General features: G+C 35.8%; 2 protein-coding genes across 4 annotated transcripts in view; one reads left to right on the top strand and one right to left on the bottom strand.

Annotated features, from left to right (window-relative positions):
* The window catches only part of Cirl (Calcium-independent receptor for alpha-latrotoxin), a 245,505-nt gene extending 234,630 nt beyond the window's left edge, over nt 1-10,875 (top strand). The window contains exons 15-24 of one of the 3 annotated variants that reach the window (XM_090115708.1): nt 486-667; nt 876-1,003; nt 1,380-1,605; nt 2,077-2,242; nt 3,145-3,359; nt 3,894-3,991; nt 4,229-4,397; nt 5,903-6,055; nt 7,812-8,105; nt 9,146-10,875. In XM_090115708.1, the coding sequence (XP_089971834.1) occupies nt 486-667; nt 876-1,003; nt 1,380-1,605; nt 2,077-2,242; nt 3,145-3,359; nt 3,894-3,991; nt 4,229-4,397; nt 5,903-6,055; nt 7,812-8,105; nt 9,146-9,907 (2,393 nt within the window). In that variant the 3' untranslated portion in view covers nt 9,908-10,875. Of the gene's footprint in view, nt 1-485; nt 668-875; nt 1,004-1,379; nt 1,606-2,076; nt 2,243-3,144; nt 3,360-3,893; nt 3,992-4,228; nt 4,398-5,902; nt 6,056-7,013; nt 7,360-7,811; nt 8,106-9,145 lie in introns of all 3 variants that reach the window. The other 2 variants (XM_090115710.1, XM_090115709.1) reach the window with 2 other exon arrangements.
* Nucleotides 10,876-14,042: 3,167 nt separating this feature from the next.
* On the bottom strand, nt 14,043-17,165 carry LOC149897914 (growth/differentiation factor 8-like). Its single transcript, XM_090115936.1, has 2 exons — nt 16,902-17,165; nt 14,043-15,670 (listed from the first exon to the last, which is right to left on the bottom strand). Exons 1-2 carry the CDS (start codon nt 17,022-17,024, stop codon nt 15,287-15,289), a joined length of 507 nt encoding a protein of 168 aa, XP_089972062.1. The 5' UTR covers nt 17,025-17,165; the 3' UTR covers nt 14,043-15,286.
* Between the last annotated feature and the right edge of the window lie 1,735 nt (nt 17,166-18,900).

Here is an 18,900-nt window from a genome sequence, read left to right as displayed (position 1 = left end):
ATTTGTTACATCTAATTATTTAAGTACATGGTCTTCTGCACCTTTAATTACAGGAAATTACAGCGTTCAAAATATTTATTACAATTACAATTCGTCAATTTATTAAAAAATATTAGTTAAAAAAAAATTAAAAGAACTTAATAACATTGATTATATACCACGAAAAGTATTACAATAATTAATTACAAATAAATTACAAATTTAAAATTACAATTATATTCGTCAAAATATTAAAAATATTATATAATCAAAATTTAATGAGCACTTAATTATACATACATAATAAATAATTATTAAAAAAAAAATTACAAATTTTACTCAATTCATTGTAGACTATCTTTAATAATACATCACAAATTAAAGTAAAATCACATAAAATCTCCGACTCTCAATAATGCACCTTATAACGCTATACTTAAAGTACAAATTAAAAAACATTTTTCTTTGTATTGTTTTGCACTAAATTTTTAACTTTTTCTTTCCAGAAAACCATCAAGTAGACCTCGTAAGGATAGTGTTCTTTGCCTTCGACCGTTTGGAAGAAATATTGCCACCTACATTTGGGAAATCTCCACAATTCGCTGCATATACTTCTGACCCGGCTTCGTCTACTAGTATCAATTCTGAGAAGGAAAAGAAAAATGTCACTAGAGTGTTGAATTCTAAAGTAAGTGATTGAATGTTTTCTTTAAGTTGTTCTATACAGTAAATGACGTATTATAAATCAGATGGGATATTATGTAGTTAATAGTTATCCGGCCAAGAGGTTACATAGCAATTCATATACCAAATAATGAATCAGTATCATTTAAAAAAATACCTTCTAGTCATTATTAATTAAAATAATAATTATAATATAAAAATTAATTTACCAGGTAATATCAGCAAGTTTAGGCAACGGGCGACACATTCAACTATCACAAATGGTGCGTCTCACTATGAAACACTTGAAGACGGAAAACGTCACCAACCCGGCTTGCGTCTTCTGGGACTATACTTTACAGTAAGTTATTTATCTATTTTAATTTAATTTTAAATTAATCATCTATTTTATTTTTTTAGACTTATATTATTTGATAATTCAATGATATTGTCCTATCTTATCGGTTAATTATAAAACTTGGTGATTGAATATCCATTTAAAAGCCTAAATAATATAAACTAAAAAATATTTAAAAGATGATGAATTATAAGGAAAGAGCTTTTTTACTTTCATGTTAATAAAAACGGTATTTTCAAATTTGAAATCATCATTCAATAACTTTCAAAATACATATTTAAAACGTCTATATTGAGAAGCTTTTTTCACACTGCCAAAAGCATAATTATATTTTTTTTTGGTTTTCGTTTCGTTTTTCAATTTAATGTATCTTTTATAGTGGCTGGTCACCCGAAGGCTGTCAAGTAGAATGGTCGAACCTCACACATACAGGGTGCGCGTGTTCCCACTTAACCAACTTCGCAATATTGATGGACGTGCACGGTGTATCTCTGAGCGCTAAACACGAAATGGCGTTACGACTCTTGACGTTCATTGGCTGCGCGATATCAGCTGTTGCGCTGTTGGCGGCCATCTTGGTTTTCCAGTGCTTTAGGAATATGAAGGTTTGTATTGATTAAATTGTATTATGATTTTTTAGGCACGAGGAAAGTATATGGGCTGATGATGAAGATGAAGATGGCACGATTTGTTAGTACTTTGATAATTATTGATAATTATAATTAATTGAGTTATTTATTTTAATTGAATTATTTATTTTAATTTGTAGGTTTTTACGTCTATTGTACTTGGAAAATATAAAAAAGTTGATCATAGTGAATGAAACATAATTGTCATGCATAACAATGCAAATTAAGTATCAAACAAAAATATTGTTACAAATTATAAGAAAAAACTTTGATAATATGTATTTCTTCTTTCCAGTTTTTAACCCATTGAGCCCCGAACGGCCCGATCGGTCCACGACACAATAGATTTTCTATTGTGTCTGTGATTCCGGGGCCTGAGTTATTCAGAATAAATTGAAATATTGTCCAAAATTAGTTTTCCACCTATGATGTATACTTTTTTTTCAGTCGGACCGTGTGTTAATCCACAAGAACCTCTGCATCTGTCTATTAATTGCTGAAGTGGTGTTCATGTGCGGTATAGACCAGACGCAAGACAGGATACTCTGTGGTGTTATCGCTGGACTCTTGCATTATTTCTTCTTGGCTGCTTTCGCTTGGATGTTTCTGGAAGGTAAGTTTTGTTTATTGAAAATATATTTATTTTTGAAGGGTTGGTGACTTATTAATGTTGGAATTACATATTTTTGTTTTCGTTGGTACTCAGTAATTTTTATTTTATGTGATTATTATTTCAATTTTACGCAGAAAAAATAGTTTTAATAAAATTTTAAGTCTAATAAACAGTATTCGATATTAATTAATATTTTTTTTGTGATAACTTGCTAAACTGTCGCGTATGGTTCTACCTGTACCCGATGCTTGACGTGAAATTGACGATCTAATTTATTTAAGGGTTTCAAGTCTTAGCAAGAACTGTGGAGACATTATTAATCTCTCAATGTAGTTTCACTGTATAGTATTCAATGTGATCAAGATAACTTTGTTTGGTTCCACCTATGCGATGTTGAGGTATTATCCATGACTCTTTCTGTAAAATACATGAAGATACACTTGTTATTAGTACCGATGTTATGCATTTTCTTATAATACATAATTATTATGTAATATTGACATGATTTTAAAAGAGCAACTATGGAGTTTCTTGCCGGTTCTTCTCCATAGATACTGCTTTCCGAATCGGTGGTAAATGTTAAAAATACTTATGATTCGAAAGTGCTACTAAATAGTAGTCTAATTTAATAAATAAATGTTTGAGTTTGAATAAAATACGATGGTATGTGCTCTAATTCTAAAATATAACGTTTTAACGTGATAACGTTTTTAAAATCGTTTAGTCGGGTGACATGTTCAGAAACTTGTGTCACACCAAAACCTCACGAGCGCGATCGCAGGTATAACGAGAGAGAGACGGACCGATCTCCCGTCTCATCTCGAGCGCTGCCACCAATAAGACGTTATCACGTAAACATCTCGATCGTAAACCTACTTTACAAACAACCAATTTTTTCACAGGTTTCCACCTATACGCCATGCTGGTGGAGGTATTCGAGCCGGAGCGAGCCCGCGGGCGCTGGTACTGCGCGGGCGCGTACCTGTGCCCCGCGCTCGTGGTGCTCGGCTCGGCAGCCGCCTGGCCGCGCGGATACGGGACACCCGAGCACTGCTGGCTTAGCACCGAGCGGTATTTTCTTGCGGCGTTTGTGGGACCGGTTGCTGTGGTGCTGCTTGTGAGTATTTATTTCATTAAGGATCACCAACATGACACACACTGATAAAAGATTTTAGTAATTACAATCGTAGACTTAGTGCTGTCGCGATTATAGGCACCACTAACAAACATAACATTAAATCCAAGGCACAGTCTGCAGCTAACAACAGATTGGGTAAACAATACTTATATATGTAATATAAAAATACATATACATATTTGATTGATAATCTACAGTGGGGATGTGCCCTTATGTGCTATGGGGATATAGTGGGGCTCCTCTCGATTATCCGTCTGATAAACCTGCCTAACTTTAGCAATAACTATATGCACATGTATCTTTTAGCCCGCAACTGTGGGCTGAACCAAACTTTTAATTTTATAACATAAACTCCATTAATATATTAAAACAGCTGTGTCTCAACAGTTTATTAAGCCGCTGCTTAAGGTCGATAGGTTTATGAAGTTAAAGTTATTTAATAACCTAAATATATTTATTAAAAAATATTACCACATTTAAAGCTTAATAAATGTATACTTACTTTTATTACAGGCCAACTGGATCTGTCTAAGCATGGTTATCTACATGATGTGCCACCATTCCACAGTGTCTATAAAGGCGAAAGAAAATTCCAAATTATATAAAATAAGGTTAGTAAGAGTAGTAGTTAATTATTGTAAATAATTTTTTTAAAATTCGTCTAACAATTTATCATCATAAATTTCTTAACCCTGATAGAAATTATACCCACTTCAATCGTATACCAATCTTGAAAGATTCTCAAATGTGTTGTTTTCAAATTAACAAATAAGCTAATATCTGTACGGAGAACTATTCATGTAGTCTTTTAAAATATATCTTGCTACATATAATATTCATATTTCCAGGGTCTGGCTGAACAGTTCAGTAGTACTAGCGTTTCTACTCGGTCTCACGTGGACTTTCGGTCTACTCTACATCAACGAGCAGACCGTGGGCGTGGCGTACGCGTTCACGATACTTAATTCGTTGCAAGGACTGTTTATTTTCATCTTCCACTGTTTGCAGAATGAAGTTGTAAGTACCAATTTATTTTAATCTTAAGTGATTTTTGTTGATTATTTTTCGTGCTAATCATTGTTTTCGATAAGTTTTTATTGCTTTATATATACCGAAGGATTTAGCTCATTCTTTTTTCTATCATCATCTATTCTTCTTTGCTCAATAAACAATGCGGGTCGCTCAATGTATTTGTTTCGCATTAGTAGTATGTATTTTTATTTACGTATATTCACTGCTTTCAAAGAGTTGAATATAGTAGTGATGTACTAGAATAACACATAAGCCATAGAAATACTTGTCCCGCGGGTACAACTATAAAATAAAGTGTTTTGCATGTGTTAATGTAGTTTTCAAGGATTATGCCAGATTCTGTATGGAAAGTGAGTCTTTTTAATTTTTAGCGCGGTTGTCGACCAAATTTATTTTTAATATACAAAATTGTGTAATAAACCAAACTTGAATGACATGTATACGTCTTAACTTATTAGTTTTAGCTTTAACATTAATACTTATGTTTTTTATTGTTAACTAACAAATGGATCCGCGATATCCGAATTCTATAATCCATACTAATATTATAAATCCGAAAGTAACTCTGTCTCTCTGTCTGTTACTCAATCACGCCTTAACTACTAAACCAATTTGCATGAAATTTGGTATAGAGGTATAGCTTATTTTTAGGCAGACTGCTCGTTTTAATGACAAAGCTGTTATCATTAGCCTTTATTATGCATTTGTACGTAGTAAGCTCGAATATAACGCTATCGTGTGGAGCCCACATGAAAAAAATTACACGTTAATGATAGAGAAAATCCAACGCAAATTTTCAAGATGCCTATTCCGGAAGATGTATGGATATTATCCCTACTCATATCCATCCTTGTACGTAACGGGGATGGTTGGAATGGATACACTGGAGCTACGACGCGAGCGCGCGCTTATGGTTCATTATTATCTGCTGTTAAATAACAAAATTGACAATCCCGTGGCACTGGGGGCCTGTGGTGTGTGGGCACCGAGCTGCACCGTGCAGTGGCGCTCGCGTCCGCTGTTCGCGGAGAGCCTGCTCCGGACGCGAGCCGCTTGGAGTGCACCCACCCATCATGCACTCAATTTGTTAAATAAATTCTTACGTGCTAAATGTGAAGTGGACCTATTTAATGTTAACATTGTATCGTTTGTCTCTAATTGTACCTTATTTTTAAGTCAGACTTTGTAATCATTTTTATCTTTGTGCGTGTTGGTATGTTTTGTACTGTAAGACAAAGATGAATAAATAAATAGAGATATTTTGATACCCGAGAAAGGACATAGGCTACTTTTTATCCCGGGAAATAGGATGGGTTTTATCCCGGAAATCCCACGGGAACGGGACTATGCGGGTTTTTCTTTGACTGCGCGGGCGAAGCTGCGGGTGGAAAGCTAGTAAATAATAAATAAAAATAACGAAAAATAAAAGGCGTTATTTTCTGTAGGCTTTTGTAGTGTGGCAATAAAGTTTTTAAACAACTCGTCTTCAGTTCCAGAAAGAATGCGGTCGTGTAGCCCGACGTCACCGCTGGCTGTCGTGCCTCGCCCCGGGCGCACCACTCGACACTCGCACGGGCTCCAAGCGCCGCTACCACCACTCCGCGCCCGATACTGATGACGTGGTCGACCCGAGGGACGTCACTGTGAGTGCTTCTTGTATTGACTTGTGTGTGAGGTCGTATGGTTTTTGTATTGTCTTATAACTTGTCATTGTAAGTTCGCGTGCTTATAATGCGAGATTGTCTGGGTTGGTTGTTGATCCGAAAGTAATCGTCAGTTTGTTGCTTCTAGCCCATTTCCCAATTAATATTATCGTAACTTGCAGCCTGCAGGTAATTTTGGATGTCTGATTGTGACCGATACACAAATAGTTCATTGATTAAATATCCTGATGTTTAACCAACCTTTTTCATCATGAAGGTTTAGAACTTCCCTCTATATGCTCTTTTACCTTTTTTGGCTCCATGGTTTGATGTCGGATTATATCCTAATAATCGATCATAAAGATGTCGCCATACCCGCTATTTTATCCCTTAATTTAAATTGTAGATGCTCTGATTGCGAACTTTTAATTCGAATTTCAACATTCTCAATCAATAATATACTTGGTATTCTAATGAATTTATAATCTGTTTTATGATAAACTTATTCGACTATGCTTCGCAAATTAATCTCCAATTTGATTGTGGCAAAAAAAATTAGAGTTTATGTCACAGCTCTTTTTCATGTTGTTACCTTCTTGGTTATCTTTATTTACTCTCATTTAAATTGAAATAAAAAATAAAAAGGTATTACCAGCACTGAATGTGTTATTTTCTTTCTTATGCTTGTATGGTCAGATTGAAATGTTTTCCCAATTAATGTGCACACGATGTTAAGTCGCTTTAGCACAAGATTATAACGTTACATAAATATTCATAACGGATACATTTGTGGTAGAATAAGTGGTAGCATTAAATAAAATAACAAATTAATATATGTGTGTGATGTATTTTGGTTGGGATTTTAATAGATTATGTATATTAAATATATCTATTATATCACTCATAACTCACAACACACATCATTCGACCAATAACTCACAACAATACTTTCTGACAGAACTCAGCGAGCACATCAGTATCAGCGTCCACAACGAATAACCTCGTCATAAATAACCTAAACGTTGTCGTAAACAACAACAATCACAATAACAACAACGTTATAAACAACGCGTCAGTCGCTTCGCTGGCGGCCGCCGCGGCGGCTCACAGCTACCACTCCCATAGAAACCGTAGGAACTCCCAAGACAACCAGAACTTTGGTCCTCCAAGCAACTTTGGCCCGTCTCTCAACGCCACAAGCGCCAGTTTCGCGCACGGCGAGTCGCAGCCCATGTCGCACCTGCGCGGCCCGCTGCACGGCTCCGGCCGCTACCCGCAGGGCTACCGGCAGAACGTCCAGCAAGGTTCGTACGCACTGTTCAGAGATAGGATTTTTCCATTAAATACGTTGAACCACCAAACACCACAGCCGTAACTAATCGGTTTGCGACAGCTCAATTTTGTGTTTAACAATTGTGTTCCGCTGAACTAACATTTGTAGGCGGATTCACGGTAAGTCTATTTTATTTTATTTCAAACTAACCAACTAACGCTTATATGATTACTAACGTTAACCCGGGATGATCTAATTTCAGTGGTGTGGTGGTTGTAGATGCATGTGCCGAGCGATCTAATTTAACAAAAATAACGGATCAATTGGCACGTAATCTTAAAAGAATCCTATCTCTACAATATTGCGTATGACCTCTTTGAACTCTCGCTACTCTAGACCCGATCAGAATTTCTAGTAGATAATTAGTGTGTAGATTGTATTTATATTTATGTTTATGTATTTATATTTCCGACTACGAAACAGAGCTACAACTTGCAACCGGATTCAAGATGGAACATCCGTCCGACCGCTCCTATTTACGTCCCGAGCGACGACATACGAAACGCGCGAACGCCGACGCCTCAAAACATCCCTCATAGCTCGTCCCACTCCCAGAGCATTGCGTCGATGCATAGCTACAGAAATAATATCGAAGTGCCGAACGATTACCAGAACCTTCGGTCACGGTCGCCATCTTGTTATTCCAACAAAATGGCGGCATCCATTGGCGCTAACGACTGGGCTTTAATGGCAAATGCGGGCGGCAATGTTTGGAAGGTGAGGGGAGGGCGTAGCACTACTAGAGTGAATTAATGTACGCTTCGGTAAGATCTCAAGTTCTGGGGAATTACAAGCCGTTGGAAATCGATAGGTTAAATTGTAAAGCTATTGCGAAGGACATAAAGTTTAAATGTTGTTAAGAAGAATCAATTTGTGTAGTGCATTTTGTTAAGAAACTTTAGTCGCAATTATGTTTTAGTTTTATATTAGATTAAAACATACAGTTTAAGCAAAAACAGCTGAGGTATATATAAGCTAGACTGCTATTTAAAACTTCTTACTATTAAACAATTTTAATTGTAAAACATGAAAGCGTTGACCAACAAATAAATTTATATAAACTATGTTATGTATTGCTATTTTTATGAGTATTTTTCAGGTATCCTATTTATTTTTTAGATATTAATGGTGAAGGAACTTGCAAGAGATCTTACCTAAGTGCCATTAATTGCATGAGAGCTAACCTTAGAGTGACTGCATGATTTCATTTCACTTGCACATGTAAATAGCCCATCCCACCTCCTTCTGTACACATTCATTACGATCATAAAGTGCTCGAAATTTCATTCATCCTTTACATTGGCGTTTTTCTTAAGAATATTTTGATTAAATGACAGTTGTTGCCGCAATGTATAACGAAGCTTGGATATTATTCACTTTATATTATATTTGATTGATAAACATTGAATAATGTGAGCTTGATTTATTTTTAACGGTGACTCACAAATACGTTCTTATGTATTGTAAATTATAATTAATAAGTTCGTAATTTTTCTTGAAAATCATGGATCGTGTGCTGATAGCAATATTGCCGTATGAATTAACTTACTAGCTTGCAGGAGGTTCTCAGCATGAATTAATCGCACTATAGAAATAACAAAGCGTGGAACACAATGACATTGATATATCGTTCAATCGACATTTCTCGTGTACTGCTATTGTAAAATATCCACGAAATTGAGCTGTTAACGTAGAATTTGTTGTTTCAGTACATTTTAGGTGTCTATTTTGTATTAAAATGGTTTATCATTTTGCAGAACACTTCTTCTAAGCAACACATGGGCAACTCGTCGACACTGCCTCACCACGAGGCGAGTGCGGTGGGGGGTGCGGGCGGTGCGGCGGGCGAGGGGGGGCACTACCCGCTGGGCTACGGCACCACGCGCAGCTACCACCACGACGTGCGCGCGCCGCACGTGTTCCTGCAGCACTCGCCCGGCGCGCAGGAGATGATCTTCCGCAAGCACTACAAGGAGGAGAGCCGCCGCAAGCACCACGCGCCCGCCAACCACACGTACTCGGAGATCGCCGCGCAGCAGGCCCGCATGTACCGCCGCGGCTCCGAGGAGTTCCGCGTCATACAAGACGACCCGGTCTACGAGGAGATCGAGCGCAACGAGACGATGATGTCGGACGTGTCGGACGACAACTCGACGCCGGACTGCCGGCCGGCCGCCGGACACCACGGCTCGGCCGGCAAGTTCTTCGGCGACCACCGGCCGCTCATCTCGTACAGCCCGGGCGAACGCCACGAGCAGGAGCACTTCGCCAAGTACGGCAAGTGGGACTACGAGCCGCGCCACGCCTACCCGCAGCACGCGCCGCACCAGCACGTGCCGCACGTACAGCACGTACAGCACGCGCCGCACGTGCAGCACGCGCACGCGCCGCAGGAGAGCAACATGCGCGCGTTGGCGGCGGTGCTGAACGGCGAGAACAACGTGGTGTGCCACCTGGAGCCGCCGCGGTACGACGCGTACGCGCCGCCCGCACGTACGCTCAGCCAGCCCAGCTTCTGAGCACGTGTACAGATATAGCGAATGATTTTTCTATGAGTAGACATAGATTAGACTCGCGGGCCCGGGCCCCGGACCCTAGACGTAACTCGACTCTAAATCACTTTTTCCACTGTGATCCTATTTAGTGCGGCGGCCCGGCCTCGGCCGTCGCGAACCACTTTTAATTTTATATCTTGAGATTTAGGACTTTGTACATACCTAGACTTAGCTCGACCCGTCGGCCCGTTCGACCGCCCGCGGGCGTCCGATATCTCGTAGTGGGTACGAAAATCTGTGATGTTTCATTTATGCTTTAGATTAGGTTTTACGCGAACGGACGTCGTCACCGCCGCGAGTGTTGACGTTCTTCGTTTCGTTCTTCGACGTTTCGGCAGCTTTTTATGATTTGTCAAAAGATAATCCATCCGACCTATTTATAGACTGACACCACTGAACGTTGTGCACTCTCCGTAATTTAGTCTAGTGTTTTAATATTAAAATCTACGCGAAGTAGAGTTCTTTTACCGCCACGAATGAACTGTTAATTTTAAATTAAACGATAAGGAATTGTTTTTATTTTAGGAACGGATACGATAACCTGTATGTGTATTCATTTCTTGTATATTTTGGACCGACTAAGCAATATTGTAGACTGAAGTATTGGATAATTGTTGGCTGATTAACTTTAAAACAATAATTTATATACTTTTTAGCGTAGCCAACATTTATGAAATACTTTCTAAAAGGGGAAATATATAAGAAAATATCATGGGAGGATTATATTTTGTATTTGGGTTTACTAGTCTATTGCTCCCAATTTAAATGTAATTGTACATTGTCATGTGTATTTCTGTTATGTATTATTTTTGTTTGATTGTATTTTAATAACGTTATATTAATGTAAAGTAGGACGAACAGAATGTGTAAATAATTTAAAGTTTATATAAATAAAGAGCGGCTGTTCTGTGAGGACGACCGCGAAATTGAAACATTTCTTTTATTTCCATTCCTTAATGATGATTATATTGATAACTGATGATACTGAAAAAGGTCATATTATGAGATACACCACTTATAGGTACCTCAAAAATTATTGAACTGATTTTTTTTAATGTCTCTGAAAGAACAATAGACTGGGGTAGAAGCCTTTAAAAATAATGAAAAGATAAAAAAAATCGCAGTCGGATGAAACCCATTAGAAAAGGAGAGGAATATGATGAGAATAAAAGGAAAAATAAATTACGGTCAATCCGAGTTCGGGAAGTGGGAGGGGGGAGCTTTTAAGAGAAAAAAATGGTTTCTCTCGATTTCCGACAAAACTACCAGTCCTACAGAAAAAAGTTCAATGGCAAAGTTGTAGGTAATTAAAAGTTCTACAACTTTTGTATTCACAATTTTTTCACATAACCTCAAAATTTAGGTGAAAAATTCAAAAAACCAAGTTTTTGGTCTTTTATTTTTATCTACTTCAAAATTTATTGTTTTTCTACGAAATTTGGTGGAAACTTACTTTATTATGTCCCAAATACACTGTAATTTATTTGATTAAAAATATTTATGTTTTCGCCTTATTTTGAATTAATACCAAAAAAACAACCTAATTTTCAATCGAAAAGTCACCCGTCAAAATATCAGCTTTTTTCAAAAACTGGGGGTGCCTTTTATTCATTGAAATCTCTACTTTCATATGGTGTAAAAAAAAATAAACACCACTATAGTAAATGTTCTCAGGAAATGCATACAAACAGTGTGATAATGAGCTTTTACTAAATCAGGCACACTTCTCGAACTCTATATCTTCTCTTGTATCGGCTTTTCGGTAATATTGCAAAAGAAAAATAATTATCTGTTCTAAGTTTAATATTTTACAGCATATTCAAAAGCAAAATGATGTCGATAAAAACATTTCAGGTAGTTCGAGAAGTGTGCCTGATTTAGTAAAAGCTAATTTTCACACTGTTTGTATGCATTTCCTGAGAACATTTACTATGGTGGTGTTTATTTTTTTTACACCATATGAAAGAAGAGATTTCAATGAATAAAAGGCACCCCAAGTTTATGAAAAAAGCTGATATTTTGACGGGTGACTTTTCGATTGAAAATTAGGTTGTTTTTTTGGTATTAATTCAAAATAAGGCGAAAAAATAAATATTTTCAATCAAATAAATTACAGTGTATTTGGGACATAATAAAGTAAGTTTTCACCAAATTTCGTAGAAAAACAATAAATTTTGAAGTAGATAAAAATAAAAAACCAAAAACTTGGTTTTTTGAATTTTTCACCTAAATTTTGAGGTTATGTGAAAAAATTGTGAATACAAAAGTTGTAGAACTTTTAATTACCTACAACTTTGCCATTGAACTTTTTTCCGTAGGACTTGTAGTTTTGTCGGAAATCGAGAGAGACCATTTTTTTCTCTTAAAAGCTCCCCCCTCCCACTTCCCGAACTCGGATTGACCGTAATTTATTTTTCCTTACATTTTTATCATATTCCCCTCCTTTTCTTATGGGTTTCATCCGACTGCGATTTTTTTTTGTTTCAAAAATTATCTACTCTAGGCTACAATAACTGTAAAAGAATGTAAAATCCTTCTAAAAGTCAGCCTGAGCGGGCGAGCTAGTAATTTAAATAAGTATCTATACACATACAAATTCACGGATATTAAATTTACTATCCTTACAATGTTTTTCTTTCACGCAATACTGCGATTTAGAGAGACTAGAGGGTTGATATAGGCTACTTATTACAACAGTAAAACATTCCATTATGATACGGATTTTAATCTGCAAAATTTATAAATTCCGATAGATGGCGCAGCGTTCAAAATTTGACATGTAATTATGACAATGACTGTCAATTTTCTTTCACCATTGCTCGCTCACGGAAAGCTAGTATTTTATATAATTTTTAAATCCATACATCATTGTCCGAAATTAACAAATATACTCAGAAATTGTAACGACCATGATAGGCAATAGGCATGGTTTTAGTACTGAACTGCGTGCTACGAAAGAAGTATCGAAGATGTGGCGCTGTTGGCGATTTTAATAATGTTGCCAGTATTATTTAATTAAAATACCCCCAGATTTGGGGTAAATAGATATGAAAACAGTTATGAATTATTTAGTTCCTATCTTCATATGAGACTTCGTTTATGGGCACATCTCTATTAAATAGTGGATCTTTTATTGTTCTACAGGCGATGGGTTCGATTCCCAATTGTTTGAACATTGTTCGATGAGTATCTATAATCTATGTATATCATATAATTTAATGATATTAACACAGTAAAGTAAAGAAATAATTTGGAAAATCCAAAAGTGCACGCCTCATAATTTTTTTTTAATAAATATTTATTAATTATTATTTTTGTTTATTTAATAACAATTAAACCACATCGAATCAGACCCTGAAAAATGAAAGGGTTCTATTCCTGAGCATACTCAAGCGTAAGAGAAAAAAAAAGACTCGATTAGTAAAGTATTTCGGTCGCTATCGTGTTAACAAGAAAAAGGATCCGCACATACAGACACACGGACGTCCAAGACAGAACTTTTTTAAACTGTTTTTTAACTAGTTTAAATAACAAAAATGACATCAAAAATATCATGAACGTTAAAAATAGTGTTTTTTCTTAATATGTGTGTGTATGTATTATCTTACAAGTGCAATGTATGATACATAAAGACATTTTAAGTTTGAAAAATCAGATGTTTTGCGCGAAGTGACAGTAGTACCCACCTCAACGCTTCGCTTATGAGGCGTGCAATAGCCAATTATGTTCAGTATCAATTAGCTTTGGCTTTGCTTAGATTGAAACTAGATGGCGCTATGTAGTGCATAGGCATGTTATATTTCAGCTCCACTCTTGTTGGTCTTAGCGTGATGTTATAATACTTCTATAATATAGCCTTCCACGATAAATGGGCTAACACCGAAAGAATGTTTCAAACGGACCAGTAGTTCTTGAGATTAGCGCGTTCAAACAAACAAACTAACTCTGCAGCTTTATAATATTAGTGTAGATTATTAATTTCTTAATAAGGACTGAGCTAGCTTTTGTAATTTATAGATGTAGAGGTATCAGGTAGGGTAAAATATGTTGTCACTGCAAATATACAGTGAAGGAAAATGTGATATTTGAATGAAAATACTTAATATGAATTGAAAATTTATTTAAAAAACTTATAACACGACATTGTTAGTTAAAATTTCGACAAGTTACAGTAGACAATTCAAATAGTTCCCTTACCCCTAAATTTTGTATAAAATTTCATTCGCGATCCAAAAAAACATTGAGAGATCTTTATAAAGGCACATTAATATTCTCGATGCCCAATGAGATCTAATTTTGAAATAACGCCCGACAAAAATGTATTTTCTAAAACTTAAAATACGAAACATCTAAACAAACTACGTCATCAATAATACGATTTAAACACAGGGTAGGTACTATGTTTTAATATTTAAAAAATACTACATTTAAGCACCACCCGCTAAGCCTAAAAGAAATAAATTTTGTTCGAGATCCGAATGACGTCCAAACAAAGAGTCAAGAAAATACATCGAAATTACATAAACTACCTATCTACTTATAATTAAATTTTGATCTTGATGTGACATATCGACTTGGCGATTTTCTAGTACATTCCGTCACGGAGGCGCTACGTCACAGGCACTTGACGAATATTTTTAAAACGTATTAAAAAAAACAGATATTTTCATAAATTCCACCTCTACGTAATTTCTATGCTATGAAAAAGTAACGAACATTAGCATGAATTTGCAAATTTTATTATAGATCACGTTCACAAATATTTCCAAGACATTTTTATAAAACAAAAGCTTATTGTGTGCATAATTTTTTTTATTGTTACATTCTTGGCAAATCGTCAACTATTTATTCGCATTTTTACATCACGGACATTTTATGACCGAAGTAATTCACCGTGCCTGTGATGGTATTCATTTTCTACTTACAGATGAAAAACTTACGAAACTAAATTTTAGCACTAAACACGTAAATGCAATTGGGACGATAAAATGAAGAGAAATTTATAAAACTATTTTGCGCTAATGTTAGTCGAAAACGTGAGTGAGTTTTGAGCTCAGAGACATTCGAAAAACTATGAACGCTAGTAAGTATTTACAATTTAAATCTCTAGGTTAATCGAAATGAACCAAGAATAAGTATTGAATATACTAGTTGTACAAAAGCAAAACGTACAAGGCACACAACACACATCACAAAGAGTTTGCAGTCTTCATCAGATTTTATCACATCGCAAAAGCGACACTTCACCGAGCCCCAAGCTGTCGCAATACATCGCGGCCACCGAGAGCGGTGGATCCTGGCTACTACCGGGTGATCGCCCTCGGGGCCTACGCGGGGCGGTTGCTATGAGCAACCACAGCTCTCCACGACCATACCGGGGATAGTCCCGTAAATTATATTTAAATCGTGATCGAAATACAGCATGGATATGCTGCTCATTTTCCTCGGGGCACAGCAGGGTCCCCCGCTGCCCTGCGGCGCTGCCAGGTGCACTAAATGTGTGTGGGGGTACTTCTGCAAGAAACTGTATGGGCACTCCCCGCTGCAGTAATTCGCGTCATACTGCTTGGGCGCGATGATCCAGTCCCAGCCGAACTCTTCGAAGTTGACAGACAGCGGGTATCTGCAGCATCGCACTTCTTTGGAATTCTCCGTGCAATCCATTCCTATCATTCGTCGCGTCCTCTTGTGTGAATTGTCTCTAAGACTTACTTCTATGTATGGCATCTGGAAGAAATGGTATAAGTTATTAATAAATAATATTATCTATATGCGTTTTTTTTTTAATTAGGTACCTACGCTACGCACTAGTTATTACGAAACACATTAAATTTTATGCGACCTATTCAAATATCGAACTTATAAAGCTAAGAAAAACCTAAAATCTACAAAAATAAATAAATAGTTGCATTTAATGAAAGTTATGTTAGATAGTAGATAATAATATCCAATGACGACAAGACATCAAGATCACCACGCAGTTTTGGGATAAATTGCGAATCGACTGACCTAATTTATTCAGATAATGCGTATGGGTTATCAACAAATTTCAGCTGCCTAAAACTTCCTTTAAAGATTAACTTAATACGCAATAAAGTACTGTAATAATACCTATAGGATTGCGTCACAAAAAGCACAAAACTACATATGCTACATGTATAAAAATAAACAATTTCACATATGTTTTGTATTCAGAGACAAAAAATTACGTCGCATTTAAGTACTAATTTAGGAACATGCTAGATAAAAAAAATATGAATGCCTAATCTTTAATTGGAAGTTTAACATGTTGTGCTACTGTTTTAAATAAGTTTCACTGCTAATCACAAAAGTACTAAAAGCTAAGATTTAATGTTTTATAAGTTAATTGTGTCAGTTTTATTGATACTTGACACAAATTGACCTCAAATGACAAGGTTCGATTACGTAGGTGGGGTAAATTTGGTATTGGTTTGAACACACGTGTTTTGTGCCATAGCGTGTGCGTGTTCTTAAACTTCATGAAAAATCTACCTTTACAAGAGAATAAGACAAATTTATTTTATAAGACCATCAGAAATGCGAGAATAGGTACATCGTACATCGAACAAAAGATACATGATTATATAAAACAGTTCTATATGATATAATTTTATCACTTTTATTATGTGAATACATATGATTTATAACAGACAATGTCACGGGCACTAGCTAGCAATTCCTTATCAAAATAAATTTTCATAGCATGGTCAGATACAGCTTTGAACTTTATGCTAATTATAATTCATTTAACTTTTATCACTTATATATGTCTACTTTTATATCTAGAGTTGAATAAGTTGAACAAAAAAACCTATTAAAACTGGAAAAAATCACAATATAAATTGTCGAACAGGAATCGCTGATAAAGCTATAAATAGTTTTATTTATAGACGATAAAAATGCCGTGATAGTTTATCTTAAAGCAATAATGTCTCACCAATGCGTTATTTGATTCTGAACTGGGATGGGGTACGACCAGGCTCATTTTATTCTTCGACTCTAGTACCCTGACTACTATCGCTAAGTTCTCTCTGGGTAATCTGAAGAATTCGGCGACCATGTTTGTGACGTTCGCCTTTACCCATTTCCCCGTCTTCAACTCCTTTCTGGACAGTTTTATTGACCCCTCTGCGTAGGGCACAGAGGCCTTATTCCCTTGACTATTTCTTGTTATTCTATTGACTTGATAGTTCACGTTAAAATGGTCTTCTAATATGGTTACGTTTTGCCGCGGTTCTAACTCCTGTATGTGGATATTGAGGAAAGCTTCATCTACTTCATTCTGGAGTACTTTGTTGGTAAATCTGAAGTTGATCACTTTTAAACCTTTGAAGTGGTTGTGGCGCCGCGTATCTGTGAAGTATAGATAAGATTTAAAGCATCTTTCTATGAATTATAATCATTTGCATAGTTATATTAAAATTACATTATTTTTAGTAGTGCACAGTAGAGCCGAGTATATTTATTTATTAATAAACAAATGAAAAAAAAATCCGCAAAGATTCCGCGTAATTACATACGTCATTTATATAAATTAAGCCCTTTATACTGATTCACAGCCTATAATATAAGTACCTAATGCCTACAAATCAAAAGTATTTGTTTCACATAATATGTAGTTTCGCTTATACCTAACATCGTAAAATCCTATCATTTTCAAGCAATCGGTATATAAAGCTAGGAGCCGCCACTCCTAACCGTATTAACCCATACATTCTTCATCTTTCAAACTAATTTACAGATGTTAAGAATAATAGAAACAAACATACAAATAGTGTAACCCTAGAAATTTTTTCATCTCTACATTTTGGTACTGAAAATTTATTCCTAATTTCGAAGTTTAAACGCCTCAAAGGTTTTCAATTAATTTAATTATACATCCTTCTTGTTACGAGATATGCTTAATTTTTATTTTTAAAGTCGTTGCCGTGTCTTCCTTTCTGCAATGCGGCATCTGAAACAAGCGAAGTATTTTTAATAAATAAATATTGAAAAAATCCTTTACGTTATCATTATTATCAGTGCATTTTGGATTCATCTCCAGGGGAACATTATCGCATTAACAATAGGTATAGAGAAATCTGATAACAAGAGAAACAGTTTTAAATTCAGATGTAAAGCATTAGTGCTCTATAATTTCATATTTTCGGAAGGTAGATTGTAAAGAATTTCACGTGCATATTTGTGCAATATGAAGTGACATTCCGGATAATCTATTTAAGAAAATATCTCTATTTAACAACTCTATAAATTCAACTGTGTATTTAAATTTTGGTAGAGTTTAAGAGTTTTAATTGGTTTTTAATTATTTCGTTTAAGATTTACACACGTTCAGATAATTGAAACAAAGATAATAATTTATGATTAACAAGACGTATTTCTTCACTACGCGGACACCATACACTAACTACTAACAGCTCCAAAAACGCCCTAACTCCAAATGGACTCGCTGATTCAACTTTCCCCAACTAAATTTGCACTGAACCAGTACAGTTCGTACATATGATCTGTTAACCAGGTGTAAAGTTAAAAATACCGAGTTCGTTCATCCAGGGAAGGCCAGCCACCCACTTAATACATTTTTACGCGAATTTTGTTAACATAAGAGTGCTGATAGACATTTTGTATATAAATCCGTCGTCGATTGTTTGGAATTAAGCATCCGATTGTTTGTTGGTTTGCGCGCAACTGTTTTGTGTTAACTAATCACAGACTTGATAGATGGTGGTCTGCTCTTCATTGTGGCTATAAATTATGTTGTAATGGCAGGAAAATTAATTGCAAATGTGCCGTGATTGCATGATGGATCGATGTTTTAAAAAATGTGGTAAGTTTAATATGGGTATCCCATCGAGATAGAATGTACTACGTATCCCAGATAATCCCTGGTCATTTCATAAATCTTAGAGTTTGTATAAGTAGGTTTATATGTATCG

Source organism: Colias eurytheme, chromosome 24, assembly GCF_061535395.1.
Source record: "Colias eurytheme isolate Ceu_HAF_F1 chromosome 24, ilColEury1 Martin Lab GWU primary, whole genome shotgun sequence".
Lineage (NCBI taxonomy): Eukaryota > Metazoa > Arthropoda > Insecta > Lepidoptera > Pieridae > Colias > Colias eurytheme.
This window is presented reverse-complemented; position numbering and strand designations above follow the sequence as displayed.

What these genes read in the sequence shown, in the direction of transcription:
- LOC149897914 (XM_090115936.1), bottom strand. Translation starts at nt 17,024, where the DNA reads ATGGTCGCCGAATTCTTCAGATTACCCAGAGAGAACTTAGCGATAGTA. An exon ending in CAGAATCAAATAACGCATTG is followed by an intron (nt 15,671 to 16,901) that starts GTGAGACATTAT and finishes CATTTCTTCCAG; the next exon opens with ATGCCATACATAGAAGTAAG.